At 40.1% G+C, this 14,511-nt stretch overlaps 1 protein-coding gene across 2 annotated transcripts; it reads left to right on the forward strand.

Moving 5' to 3' along the window:
- Positions 1 to 425: 425 nt before the first annotated feature.
- Ccdc43 (coiled-coil domain containing 43) lies at positions 426 to 14,192 on the forward strand. 2 transcript variants are annotated; one of them, XM_047547517.1, is made up of 5 exons: positions 426 to 652; positions 6,809 to 6,896; positions 7,999 to 8,134; positions 9,827 to 9,885; positions 12,311 to 14,192. In XM_047547517.1, exons 1-5 carry the CDS (start codon positions 449 to 451, stop codon positions 12,496 to 12,498), a joined length of 675 nt encoding a protein of 224 aa, XP_047403473.1. In that variant the 5' UTR covers positions 426 to 448; the 3' UTR covers positions 12,499 to 14,192. The 2 variants fall into 2 exon arrangements, with proteins under 2 accessions (XP_047403473.1, XP_047403475.1); XM_047547519.1 differs by lacking the exon at positions 9,827 to 9,885.
- The last annotated feature ends 319 nt before the right edge of the window (positions 14,193 to 14,511 follow it).

Here is a 14,511-nt window from a genome sequence, read left to right on the forward strand (position 1 = left end):
TGGTGGATATTCCCTGTAGAAGCAGCAGGTCAGGGTTTAAAAGCCGTGCGAGAGTGGGTGACTTAACATCCCACCCATGAGTGCTGGTGGAAGGGCAGCTCGGTGAGGTGGGCGGAAGCGTAGGAATAGAAGTTCAGGTCCAGTCCTGTGATTAGCCGGATGATTTTGGTCAAGTTACTGAACCTCTCTGAACGTCCGCAGTTGCAAAGAGTCTGTTAAGGATACGCACCGGTCAGAGTTCCTGTGCGACTGAGTGACAGTGTGTAACCGAAGACACGCTTTGCTAGAAAGGTACAAAACACCCAAGCAGGTCACACAAGTCGGCCAACTCCACGCCCTGCGCGCAGGGTTGTGGGCTTCCTCTCCGGGCATGCGCGCTGGGCCCGCGGCGCGGCCCGTCAGGCACTGCGGTAGGCACCCCGGGGGCCGGCAGGACCCTGACCCCAAGATGGCGGCGCCCTGCGAAGTGGCCGCGGCTGTCTCCGGCGAAAGTGATGGCGGGGGCGGGGGATTTGGATCCTGGCTGGAGGGACGGTTGGAGGCACTGGGAGTGGACCAAACCGTTTACGGTTCCTACATCCTTGGTGTCCTGCAGGAGGAGGAGGAAGAAGAGAAGTTGGACGCTCTGCAGGGTATCCTATCTGCTTTTCTGGTGAGTAGCCTGGACACATCCTTCAACCTCAGGCCGGCACCTGCGAATCCCAGTCAGTACTCCGCATCCCTCTTCCCCTACCCGGTGTCACGAAGGCTTAGTGGTGTCATCTGGGAGAAGTACATTTCGAGCTCGGGACTGCGGAAGAAGGGTGTTGCTCCCAAACCAGGTTTTGGGAAGCTTGAAGGTTGCAGGTGCTTAGAGAGGAATGTCTTTCTCTTATTTCTGGGAAGGAGGCCCTTTCGGATGCCTGGGTAAGTTGCGGAATGTTCTTGTGAAGGCGTTGGGATGTCTAAAATGAGAGTTTTATCTAAAACGTCCAAAACCCAATTCCATTTCCATCCATTTAGTGTTCTGAGTGGGGGATAAAATGTTCTTGGGATGTTTATTTCCAATGGGAGGCAGTTCCTAGGGCTGCCCCATGACAAAAGCCTGCAGGAAGTTCTCTCTGAGTTCTTCTGGAGGAGGAGGCCAAAAGGTAAGCTCATGGTGAAGATCTTTTCATGGCAGGTGGAACTGAAGCAAATGTTGTGCTTGGGCCTTTACAATATTTAGAATTCAGTAATCGGTGTGTGTTTGGGGTGAGTGATTAAAAAATTAAAAAAAAAAGATAAATTGGTATTTAGCCTCTTGGAAGCAAATTGATTCAGAAATGTCTACTTTTAAACTGTTTACCTGTAGCAAATGACTAAAATGTCCACTTTTCCAACCTGATCATTTCTGCCTCATTCATCCCCATTTCCCCCACCTCCAGCACCCAATTATAAGATGGTGACTATAGAGCAGATTGGCTACAGATGCTGTCTGTGACTGTCCAATTCTTTTAAACTACAAAAGTCTCAAGAATAAAGTTTGTATTATCACTGAATACTGTATGTAGACACTAGAATTTTCTCTAGTATCTTCATGGTTTAGTAGGGATGTTGGAAACCAGACTGCTACTGTGAAAGCTGCCAGTTCATCAATGGCATTATTCTTTTCTTGGTTAGGGCTCAGGTTTGTACAGGTTTGGAGAATGAATTCATTTGTTATCCGTAAAGCAAATTTTTAGGGACCATTTAAAAAGTGAATAAAAGTGGCCCATGCTTGTAATCCCAGCTACTGAGGAGGCTGAGGTGAGAAGATTGTAAGATAGAAAGAGGCCAACCTCAGCAACTTGGCAAGTCCCTGTCTGGAAAACAAAAACTAAAAGGGCTAGGAGTGTAGCTCAGTAGTAGAGGGTCCCTGGGTTCAATCCCCAGCACCACACATTAAGACCAAAAAACCCAAAATGGACTGGGGTTTTAGCTCAGTAGTAGAGCGCTTGCCTCACACATGTGAGACATTGGGTTCAATCCTCAGCACCACATAAAAATAAATAAATAAAATAAAGGCATTGTGTCCATCTACAACTAAAAATATTAATAAACAAAAAAAAAAACCAGAATCAAGATGTACTATGAATTTACGTATATATAGATATAAACATGTGTATATGTACTTTGTAGAGAGGTATAGAAGGCAGGAAACTTTTTTTTTTTTCAAATCCAAAGTATTTTTGGAGGTGACACATGCAAGGAAAAAAATGACTTACACTTGATGAAAGTGCAGTTCTTTCATTGGGCGTGTGGTTGAAATATAACAATAGAGATACCTCTGGCAAGAACCTCTTTGAGTCCCAGAACCTGTTCTGGCAGGATTGGCCTATAAAGGAGAAAGCATTGCACAACTTGTGAGGCAGCTTGATCGTTCAGTGGAAATACAAGATAGTCGGTTTTTTTTTTTTTTTTTGTACTCGGGATTGAACCCAGGGGTGCTTTACCACTGAGCCACATCCTCAACCCTTTTTTTGAGACAGGGTCTCACTAAGTTGCCGACTGTTAGGAAGAATTTGACACAGGCATTGCCATTTTGAAACATATCCTCCCTCTTAGAATAAGAGTCACACCAGACAATATTCCATTATCATGCAAACAATATTTCATGATCATACAAAGAAAGGAAATGATTATCTGGGACTGAAATCCTGAAAAAGTATTAGGTTCGACAAGAACAGTGATCACCTCAAAGAACAGAGTTGAGGACCACAGGACCCTTCCCTGACAACCCCCTAGCAACAGATTAACCCCCAGAATTCCCCCACTGCCTCATACCCCTACATCTATTCCAACCTGTAAATGGAAGCTGGGTTCAGTCTCCAGTGGGCCCCCCTCCTCAGATTTATCCTATATAAACCTGTGTTGCTGTTGAGCTGCTTTTCCTCTATTTCCTTCATTTGGTTTTTTCTTTACACTGAGGGCCTCACTAATTTGCTGAGGCTGGCCTTGAACTTACACTCTTCTTCTGTCAGCCTCCTGAGTCACTGGGGTCATAGGTGACCATGCCTGACTGAATAAACTCTTTTCTTGTACCCTGACATTGCTTATAGGAGATTATAGGAGACAAGAACAAGAGGTAAGGAATTTTAATTGTTATTTCCAACTGAGAAGTTTCTAAAGACTCCATGAAAAAGCCGTTAAAATAACTTGGGCCAGAAGAAGTGGCACACACCTGTAATCCCAGCAGCTCGGGAGGCTGAAGCAGGAGGATTGCAAGTTCAAAGCCAGCCTCAGCAATTTAGCAACTTCGTGAGACTCAATCTCAAAATAAAAAATAAAAAGGACTGGAGATGTGGCTCAGTGGTTGAGCGCCCTGGGTTCAGTCCCTAGTACGAAAAAAATCCCCCAAAACAAAAAAACTTTGGTGCTTCTTTGCACCAGTCTTTCTCATGGTATCATTATTTGAAGCTATGGATCTTTTGATAAAGGGAAAAGTGTTTGCCTCATACTTTTTTTTTTTAACAAACACTTGATAGAAAAGACAAAGTAATTTAGAAATAGATTTGGTTCTTTATATCTTCCTGTTGTTATATAACCTGCAGAAAACAAAACAAAAAAAATTTTTTTTTCCAGTTCTGGTTATTGAACCCACAGCCTTGCACACATTGGGCAGACACTCTACCACTAAACTACATACCCAGCCCAGAAAAGTCATTTTTAAGGTTGACTTCATTGCTCCCTCCAATTCATATACCAGTGTAATTTTCTTACAGTTTTCCCAACCCACTCTGTATAGAAACTGACTCTGGGAAGAATAGACCAGGAATCATAAAGTGAGGCAGGGTTCTTGTCTATGAAGCATGAGGAGCATCTTTATAGAACAAAAAGGACCAAGAAATATGGTTTATATTAAGCACGTAATTCAGAGTGCTGCTGTCAGTCAGTCAGTCTGGTAGCATATAATGCCACAGGCACCTGACTTTTATATCACTTTTCTTTCTAGGACAAACAAAAAGCATGGCCAAACCAAGTTGCCAGATTGGGCTAGGATTCAATATTAGGAATGATGGAGTTTGTTAGCAATAATTTGAGGTAAAATTCAAGAATAGTGATGTGTGATCTGGAACAAATAACAGTAAATGAAAAGACCTCTATCATCTCCTGGCTCACATCTTAGTGTCTTGAACAAAGCAGGCACTTTCTGAATGAATAAATGAAGGAATGGATGAATAAACTGCTTCGGTTTAGAAACTGGGGGAATAAACCAGTTTGTCCTCCAAGAGGACACTTTTTATTTGACTCTCCACTTCTTTTTTAATCCTTTTTTCTTTTCCTGTTCCTTTGCTTTTCCTGCCAGAGGGTCTAGGAACTCTGGCCCAAAGAGGTTCTGTGTGTCTGTGTTTCATGCAGTAAAATGATGAATGATATAGGAAAGAATCCTTTGTTGATACAAAACAAGGATATGCACAATAAGTCTGTGTTCTAACTTTACACTTTTCTTTGGGATAGCATAATACAGTGGCTAAGAACATGGGCTCTTAGCCAGATTTCTTGGGTTCAAGTCCTCTATTTTTATTTTTTGGTACCAGGGATTGAACCCACAAGTGCTAAACCACTGAGCCACGTCTCCATCCCTTTTTTACATTTCATTGGTGAGACAGGATCTTGCCAAGTTGCTTAGGGCCTCACTGAGTTGCTAAGGCTGACTTGTGATCCTCTTGCCTCAGTCTCCCAAGCCAATAGGATTATAGGCATGTGTGCCCAGCTCAAGTCCTCTTTAATTCATTATTACTTGTATGACCTTGGGTAAGTTACTTAACCTCTGTACTTTGGTTTCCTCATATATAAATTGAATAGTAGTAGTAGTAATACTGTATGTGATTGTTTTAAAAATTGAGAATTCTTTTTTTTTTTTTTGTACTGGGAATCTAACCCAGGGGCAGTTTACCGCTGAGCTACATACATCCTTTTTATTTTCTATTTTGAGACAGGATCTTACTAAGTTGCTTAGGGCCTTGCTAAATTGCTGGGACTGGTCTTGAAGTTGTGATCCTCCTGCTTCAGCCTCTGGAGCCACCAGGATTCAGGCATGCACCACTGTACCCAGCTGTGAATTGAGGTTTTTTTTTTTGTACCAGGGATTGAACCCAGGAGCACTCAACCACTGAGCCACATCCCCAGCCACATTTATTTTCTATTTTAAAACAGGGTCTTGCTAGGTTGCTTAGGGCCTCACTAAGTTGCTGAGGCTGGCCTCCAACCTGTGATCCTCTTACCTCACTCTCCTGAGTCATTGGGATTATAGGTGTGGGCCACCACACTTAGTGAATTGAGAGTTTTTATGTAAAGTTTTTAGTACAGTGCATAGCACATGGGGTAAGCATCTAATAAATGTGAACTCTGATACCTTGCCCTGTGAAATAGAACATGAAGCTGGTGAAGGCAGATACAATGAACATGGAATGCTTGTGTTTTGCCACGTAGAGTAGGCACTTTATACACATTTTCATTTATCCTCACTAAAATCCTGGGAAGATGTAAAGTTCAGAAAGTTAAGAAACTTGCTCATAGATCAGACAGGTTGGCACATGCCTCTAATCCCAGAGACTCAGGAGGCGAGGCAAATGAGTCACAGGTTCCAGGCTAGCCTCAGCAACTTAGCAAACCCTTGTCTCAAAAATAAAAAAAGGTCTAGGGATGATCCTCAGTGGTAAAGCACCCTTTAGTTCAACTTTTTCTGAACCAAAAATAAACTTTCTCATCGATATGAGATTTGAACTTAAGTACATTTAACCCTATAGCCAGCATTATTTTTTTCTAGCATGCTGAAGGGGAAGATTAGTTGGCATGCAGAATATGAATATTGATATAAAAGGACAGGTGGATGTCTACTCATTTGTCATTTGTCTCCTCATTATCATTTTTCAGAAAGCTCATGGATATGTTGCAGGATGAAAGCTAATAAACCGTGGAGAATGTTCTAAGTATATCAGTCAAGAAGATTTCAAGGAAAGTTTTGACTTAGGTCATAGGTTTATATTCCAAAAGAATAAAGAATAACTGGGCATGGTGGTGTACACTTAATCCCAGCAGCCTGGGAGGCTGAGGCAGGAGGATCGCAAGTTCAAAGCCAGCTCAAAAACTTAGTGAGGCCCTAAGCAACTTAGCAAGATTCTGTCTTTAAATAACATATAAAAAGGGCTGTGACTGTAGCTCAGTAGTTAAGTACCTCTGGGTTCAATCCCTGGTATCAAAAAAAAAAAAAAAAAAAATAATAATAATAATAATAATAAAAAATAAGGAGAGAGTGGGGAAGGGAAAAGGAGAGATGCTGATTAAAGGTAGAAAATTTCACTGAGACAAGAAGTAAGCCTTAGTTATCCATGGCACAGAATGGTGGCTAAAACATAATGTGTGTTTCAGAATTGCTGAGAGTAAATTTTAAATGTTTCACTATAAGAAACTGACAAATATTTAAGATTATGAACCTATTAGTTCATAGTATCATGCAACAATGTAAAAATATATCAAAACATCACATTGTATAATAAAATTTATTTATTTATTTTTTAACGAGAGAATGAGGGCTACCCTGACTGGTGGGAATCTTTTTCCCTGGAGCTTGGCAGGATGGAGTGGGTGCTCTTGATCTAGCTGGTGTGGATTCTGGGACACAGACACAGGATTCCTCCTGTGCCCAGAGCATCAAAAGAGAGACATTCTGTGGCTCCCAAAACCTTCCCAGAATTTTTTCTTGACTCCAGTAGGCAGAGCTGTGCCCTCTGCATAGGTCGTTTTTAGATTGCTGTTGTTTTTGAGAACTGTCTTAGAAAATTAATCAGTCTACTTTTCCCACTAGGAAGAAGATTCCCTTCTTAATATCTGCAAGGAGATTGTGGAACGATGGTCTGAAACTCAGAATGTTGTCACCAAAGTAAAAAAAGAAGGTAGAGTTGGTGTTTCTATGTGGTATTTCTATGTGTGACCTCAAGGGTCCTTTCCAAAAGCCTTACTCTTCAGCTTTTTGGGAAAGAGTGTTCCATTTTCTCCTTTGGATACTCGTTCTTCCTAAGATGATTTACACTGGCAAACACTGAGAAGCTTGATTTCCTTTTTCCTTTTGCATTTGCCATTTTAGCCTGACCACAGTTATCTTCTTTTTGTTTTTTGCCTTCCTTTTATCCTATTTCTACAGCATATAGGGGTATATGTTTTTCTCACCTCCATCTTTTTCATGTTCTCTTTCCATAACACAAATTATGGTTGGGATTTTGGTTTATTCAGCTAAATCCTTTACCCTTTAAACTGCAAGATAAATGGGCTAATATGCTTACCATGAGGATGGTAAATTAGTTGCAGAAAACTCAAATCATAAAAATCAAACTTGAGAGAATATAATCTAAACTACACATTGGTTTTCAGTCTTTATTATACATAGCATCACTTGATATACTTGGGTGGGACTCCAGGCATTGGTGTGTTTTAAAAACTCCCCTAGAAGGTTCTAATGTACAGCCAGGTGTGAGAACCACTACTTTGCACCATAGCTTCCTTTCCTTGAGAATGGATAACTTAGTAGTTGATCTGATTTTAAAATATGGCAAAATATTCTTAGTCTAAGCATTGTACTTGGCGTAATTATAAACATGAAAGGAATCAGCCTTAGTTGATTCTGGATTCCTTCTCGTTTCTTTCTGGCATTAGGAGAAAATTGCATGTTTGGAAGAAGCTTTTCTGTGATTCAAATGTAGTGCGTTTCAACTTTTTTTTTTTTTTTTTTTTTTTTTTTAAGCAGCAGAACTTCAGTATATAAATCAAGTAAAATCAGGGCTGCTGTGATTGAAGATGGATATGAGACCTAAAACCTTGCCTGCATGGTCTTTCCTTTTCTTTCTCACATGCCCCTGAGGCATGTTCTTTGAGCCCTAGGACCCTGAGTCAGCAGATGCCAGTGTCTTTATTACAAGCACTGCCTCGGTGAACTGGTGGTTGGATGAGCTTGTTTTCTCTCATACAAACTTGTTTTCCCTCTCTTCCACTACCTTCCAGATGAGGTACAGGCCATTGCCACGCTCATTGAGAAGCAGGCACAGATTGTGGTGAAGCCCAGGATGGTGTCAGAAGAGGAAAAACAGAGAAAAGCTGCCCTGCTGGCCCAGTATGCTGATGTAACAGATGAAGAGGAATATCCTTTCTGGAATCTCAGCACCATTCTCTGAGGCTGATGCCAGAAATGTTTGATGGTTTGCAGTGCTTTTAGGAAGTTGTCAGTTGCTGCCATAGTTTAATTTTCTTCTCTAAAATGGCAATGATATATGGCCTTTTATGAATTGAGAAATGATGTGGGAATAGTCAGTACTGGAGATAAATATGTATAAGGAGTGTAGTATCACACTCCTCTTTATTTTCTTTTCCAGTCATCAGAGAAACTGATACGCTAAGAGATGAATGGGTGATCGTAGGCATTCAGAAAACCAGTGGCAAAATCAGAACTAGAACCTGGATGCCTTTGTGTGAAGGATGTCCTAAGTTAGGAGCCAAATAACTCAAATCTTTTTAATGTGACCGTAGCTAAAAGTCAAGCTGATCCCTAAACACCACCAAAATAAATTTTGAATCTGCGTAGGAACTGTACAAAAAGTAGTATAAGTAGGAGTGGATTTAGTTCCCTGTAAAACTGAAATTTGTTTAGGAAATACTTAGCTTACAGAGCTGACTTGAGTGAAGTATGTGGCTCCTTATACAGTGGACATCATCCCAGAAATATCAGCTGGCTAATCGGTAGTTTAGGATGTACTTGGGTGCTTTGGAGACAGTTTCTCTTGTGGTTTTTCCTCATGATTTTTCTTACCAGGGTTGGCAGAGCTGTGGTTCCAATGATAAAATCTCAGTTCTTGGGTTAGAATAGAACTTTATTTTATTTTTCTATTGGAAAAAAAACTCAAGCTGGGTGCAGTGGCTCACGCCTGTGTTCCCAGCGATTTGGGAGGCTGAGGCAGGAGGATAGCAAGTTGGAGGACAGCCTTAGCATTTAGTGAGACCCTGTCTCAAAATAAAAAATAAAAAGTGCTGAGGAGGTAGCTCAGTGGGAAATTTCTCCTGGGTTAAATCCCCAGTATGCCCCCGCATCCTCCAAAAATAGGGCTGGGGATATAGCTCAAGAGAAAAGCACCTCTGGGTTAAAGCCCCAGTAACTCTCCCCTGCCACATAAAAAGGAACTTTTTAAAGCATTGATTCCCCTGGAGAATGTGTTTAAACACGAATTTCTGGGCTTTATACCCCCACTGGAGTTTAAGTTGGTTCAGATGGGAGCCCAAGAATGTGCATTTCAAATAAGTTCCCAGGAGGCTCTGAAAACAGCACTTTGAGAGCCATTGTTTTAGAGGTCATCTCACAGTCACCTGGCTTTCAGATAATGTGACAGTCCATCCAGACCAACTTAAGTTTCTTTTTAGCCTGCAAGAAAAGGCTCTTGCTGCATGCAGTGCCATATGCCTGTAATCCCAGCAACTGGGGAGGCTGAGACAGGAGGATCTTAAGTCCAAGGCCAGTCTCAGCAATTTGGTGAGCCCCTGTGTCAATAAAATAAAAAGGGCTGGGATATAGCTCAGTGGTTAAGTGTCCCTGGGTTAAATCCCTAGTCCAACTAGATAGATAGATAGATAGATAACAAATAGTTTGTAAGAGCAGCTTAGAACAATCTTCTTAAGTTGAGATTTCCAAAGATGAATCTCTGGGTCTACTAACACATTCCTGACCAAGTTCTCTCTTCATTCATCCAGCTTTTCCTACCCACCAATCTACAGAGTGTTTTTTAATCTAAATTGGGTTGTGGTAACCTTTGTTTTCCATCCAATTTTCCTTAACATCACTCACTGAAGCAGATGAGAAGGATGATTCAGGTGCCACTACGATGAACATTGGTTCTGATAAATGTATCCTTCTTTGTGACCAGTCCCATGTTTCTCCACGGAATTCTTTTGGGCATCAATTTTTATTTTGTCATTGCTAGTAGTTCCTTTTACCTCCAGGTACTCATGCCAGCATTGGGAGTACAGATAGTCAATTTAGCAAGCATGTTCCCCAAAGAAAACAAGTTAATAAGTACTGTCAAGGGATAAGGTTGAAGAAAGAATTTACTTTAGAATTTGTTCTCCATCTATTGGTGTCCTATTCCTTATTTTTTTTTTTTTTTTTAGTTGTTGATAGACACAATATCTTTTATTTTTATGTGGTTCTGAGCATTGACTCTAGTGCCTCATAGGTTCTAGGCAAGTGCTCTGCCACTGAACTTCAACCCCGACAAGAAGGATTTCTAAGGAAAAATAAGCATCGATATGCTCTGTGTGCAACTCTGGGTTGTCTACCACTATGGAAATAATTAAAATAATATTGAAGTTTTGTGTTTATTCCCAAAAACTTTATAGCTTCAGTCAGTCTGTTATAGACTGAATACTTCAAGCTAAAAATATAGACATATTGAAATGTGAGGAGGAAGGTCCTGACCAACAGAATCACTTTCTTAGAAGCTTCCTAGAGAAGATGGGTTTAGAAATATTCCTTAAGCCAGGTGGGTGGGTGCACACTTGTAATCTTAGCAACTCAGGAGGCTGAGACAGGAGGACCACAAGTTTGAGGCCAGCCTCAGCAACTCAAAAAGGCTGGGTACACCTGTAATCAGTGAGTTGGGAGGCTAAGGCAGGAGGATCACAAGTTCAAAGCCAGTCTCAGCAACTTAGCAAGGCCCTAAGCAACTTAATGAGAGCCTATCCCAAAACATAAAACCAGCTGGGGATGTAGCTCTGGTGCTTCTATTTTCAATCTCTTGCACCCCCACCTCTATTCCCCCCAAAACAAAGATAAAAAAGGACTGGGGATGTAGCTGAGAGGTAAAGTGCCCTTGAATTCAATCCCCAATGCCCGCCCCCCCCCCACAAAAAAAAAAAAAAACGACTTTAAGCTGGGTGTGATGGTACTTGCCTGTAATTACAGCTACTCTGGAGATTGAGGCAGAAGGATCACAAGTTTGAGGCTAGACTGGACAATTTAGTGAGACCTTGTGTCAAAATAAAATTTTGAAAAAGGGATGTGGGAGGCTGGGAATGTCACTTGGTGGTAGAGTACATGAGTGGTAGGTAGCAAGTGAGAAGCCCTGGGTTCAGTCCCTAATGCCATAAAAAAGAATGTGACCCCCCCAAAAAAAAGGTGGGGCATATAATTGGGGGTATAGTTTGGTGGTAGAATGCCACTGAGCTCAATTTCCCAATGCCCTCCCCGACACACACACACAGAAAATTCACTTTATTTTGTAGCGGGGATTAAATCCAGGAACACTTAACCACTGAACCACATCTCCAGCCCTTTGTTGCTTAGGGCTTTGCTAAATTGCTGAGGCTGGCTTTGAACTTGAAATCCTCCTGCCTCAGCCTCCCAAGCTGCTGGGATTATAGGGGTGCACCACCGCACCTGGCTGAAAATTCACTTTAAAGATGAAGAGTATAGTGTAGATTATCAGAGAAGGGGAGGTTAATTCAGAGACCCATTTTTTAATTTTTGGTGCTGGGGATTGAACCCAGGGATCTACTATTGAGCTTGAGACTCATTTATTTTAAAGCACTTAAATTAAAAAAGGTCGTAATTTAAGAATGGAGAGAGGCTTATCTAACAAGTTTTGTTTTCAAAGTTAAAAGAAATGAGCAATAGAATTTTTGGCCAGTGATGTTCTGACCAAAACATTTCATGTTTCTTATAATTTAGTGTTTGTGGTTATTAGAACATGGATTTCACTTAAGCTTTAGTGGCCTAGGGAAAAAAATCAAATTGATAAAATTTAGTAAGTTTAAAACTTTTAACTCTTTTTAAGCATTTTAAAGTACATAAACATTTTTGTTACATTAATGCTCTCTTAACTAAAACTAGATATTCCAGCAGTCCAGCAGTATTCTATTAAGTACCTATTCCTGAATGAACTTTCACTTGGTATATATGTGTGTATATATATATATGTATATATATATATATTATTATTATTATTTTTTTGGTTGCTAGCAATTGAACCCAGGGCATTGTGTGAGGCAAGCGCTCTAACACTGAACCATATCCCCAGTTCTTGAGCCCTCATATTTTAAAAAGCAGATTTAGTTAAGTCTGAACGAGATTTTTATTCTGAGGACATTTTAGATCTTCCGTAATTGATAGCCTTAGGATTTCCACTAGACCAACGATAAACACAAAGATGGCTTTTTAAGACTAGGAACAGATCAGAATATTCAGAACTCAGTAAGAATGTGGAGAGAGGACAGCAAAAATGAGGAAAGCTGTAATTGTGATCTGTGCCTTTATCCCTTAACTCACCTGTAGCTCTGTTTCGAAACACCAACGTAGAAGATGTTCTCAATGCTCGGAAATTGGAGAGAGACTCACTTCGGGATGAGTCCCAAAGGAAGAAGGAACAGGACAAGCTACAGAGGGAGAGAGACAAACTAGCCAAGCAGGAGCGCAAGGAAAAGGAAAAGAAAAGGACACAGAGAGGGGAGCGAAAGCGATAACCCTGGCCTGTTCAATTCTTCCTCTGCTTCCAGAACTTGATGAAAGGGAAAACTGGTTGTGCATATGTGTATTTAAGAGAAACGAGAGAACATTGCATAGTGATTTCCCAAGGCATTTCCCCTTTCGTTTACATGGTAAAAAGGAAAATCACAATCACTTCTAATTACAAAATGTTTTGGTGATATGGGTGATCAGATTATTATAGTCGATGTCTGTACCAAAGAGCTGCAATTGGGGCAATCTTTATATTTTAATACTGAAGTCCTGTGCTCCTTTTGGCTCCTGTTTTTATAAAATGTCTTCCCTCATCTTGGATAAATAGCAGGACTCAGAAAGCTGTTAACAGCTTTCATCTGGGAGAAGAAACATGACCATTCTTCTGAGATGAAAAGTGCAAGTACAGATTGCTTCAGAGGCAATATTTACTCCTAAATGTACAGTTTTATGGCTGATATATAAAACTAATAAGGAAGCCAGGTGGGGTGATGCACACCTGTAATCCCAGCTCTTGGGGAGACTGAGGCAGGAAGATCACAAGTTTGAGACCAGTTTGGGCAACTTAGCAAGACCAGTCTCAAAAAAAAAAAAAAAAAAAAAAAAAAAAAAAGCCTAGGGACTTACCTCTGTGGTAGAACACACTGGGTTCAATACCCAGTGCTGCCAAAAAAAAAAAAAAAAAAAAACCAAAAAGCAAAAAACCTAATGAGAAACCCTACCTGGATCCAGATTTTATATCACATGACAGCAAACTAGGAAAGTGGGAAGAAATTATTTGGAATGTATTAAAGATCTGAGATCTTTTTTAAAGAAAGTTTCAACCAATGGGAGAAAAAAGTATCTTTTTAAGTAAAGATAGTTACATATTTTTCCTCATTTAGGCTGTGACATTAAGAAGGATGTATCAATATTGACTGCAACAAATCATTGTTAAGCTAGATTCATTTTTTTTTTAGTAATCATGAATTCTCTTGAGTGTCAGTAGAAATTTTAATCCTGATTTTCCCTAAAACCTGAGTATTAAGACCTGGTAATTCCTGATTTAGAGAAACTGGAGGAATTGCCCTTTTAAAGAAAAGAAACACTGGAAATCTTGCTAACACAAAAAATATTTAAGAGTGTACATATAAGTGCTTAACAAATGTATTGAATGAGTGAATGAATGGGAAAACTGCCTGGGAGAGTCAAAGGTGAGCAGGAAGTCTCCATTTCTACCTTTTTCATAAGCCACATTCAGTTATAAACAAGGCTCTTCTCTACTTGACTTCAGGCAATAGTAGACTGTCCAGAAGGCGAAAGAAAGCATTTTCTCTGATAAGAAAAAGTAGATATTTTATACCATGAGTCAGCAAACTACCAACTGCAGGGCAAATTTGGCCATCTTTTTTTGTATGGTACAAACTAAAAATGGTTTTTACATTTTTGAGAGGTTATAAGATAAAGAACACATGTTAAAGACCATATTGTGGCCTGTAAAACCTGAAATATTTACTATCTAGCCCTTTGGAGAAAGTTTGCTGACCTTTATTTTGTATCATTAACTATGAGATTAACAAAAACTTTTATCTTTGTGCAGAAGGTTGAAAATAAAAAAGCATGGTTAAAGGAAAGGAAATGTTACTTCTTCATAAAGTCCTATAACCATGGCATTGCAAAAATAACCACATTTTTAAAAAATAAACTTTATTTAAGTCACCATCTTCTGTCTTATTCTGATTCTTTCCAGCTACCCATGGAAATGAAGTCTGTCATTATATCCATGGACTCCTGAAGGGTACTTGTTTTAATTTAATAGTTCTTTCTTCTGGGACTCTTTTTGTATGTCACAGTTAAGTGTACAATTCTAATGCTTAAAACAGAAAAAAAAAAATCAGTTCAGCAGGTTTTGAGTAAGGTTATTCACTTAACTTGGGTGCTAATAAATCCTTTACATCTAAATCTGAAATGACTGATATCACAAAGGGCAAACTTTAAACAACCATATCTTCTAGGTAAAACTGAGTTTTAGGTCAAAT

The sequence above is a fragment of the Sciurus carolinensis genome, chromosome 3, assembly GCF_902686445.1.
Source record: "Sciurus carolinensis chromosome 3, mSciCar1.2, whole genome shotgun sequence".
NCBI lineage: Eukaryota > Metazoa > Chordata > Mammalia > Rodentia > Sciuridae > Sciurus > Sciurus carolinensis.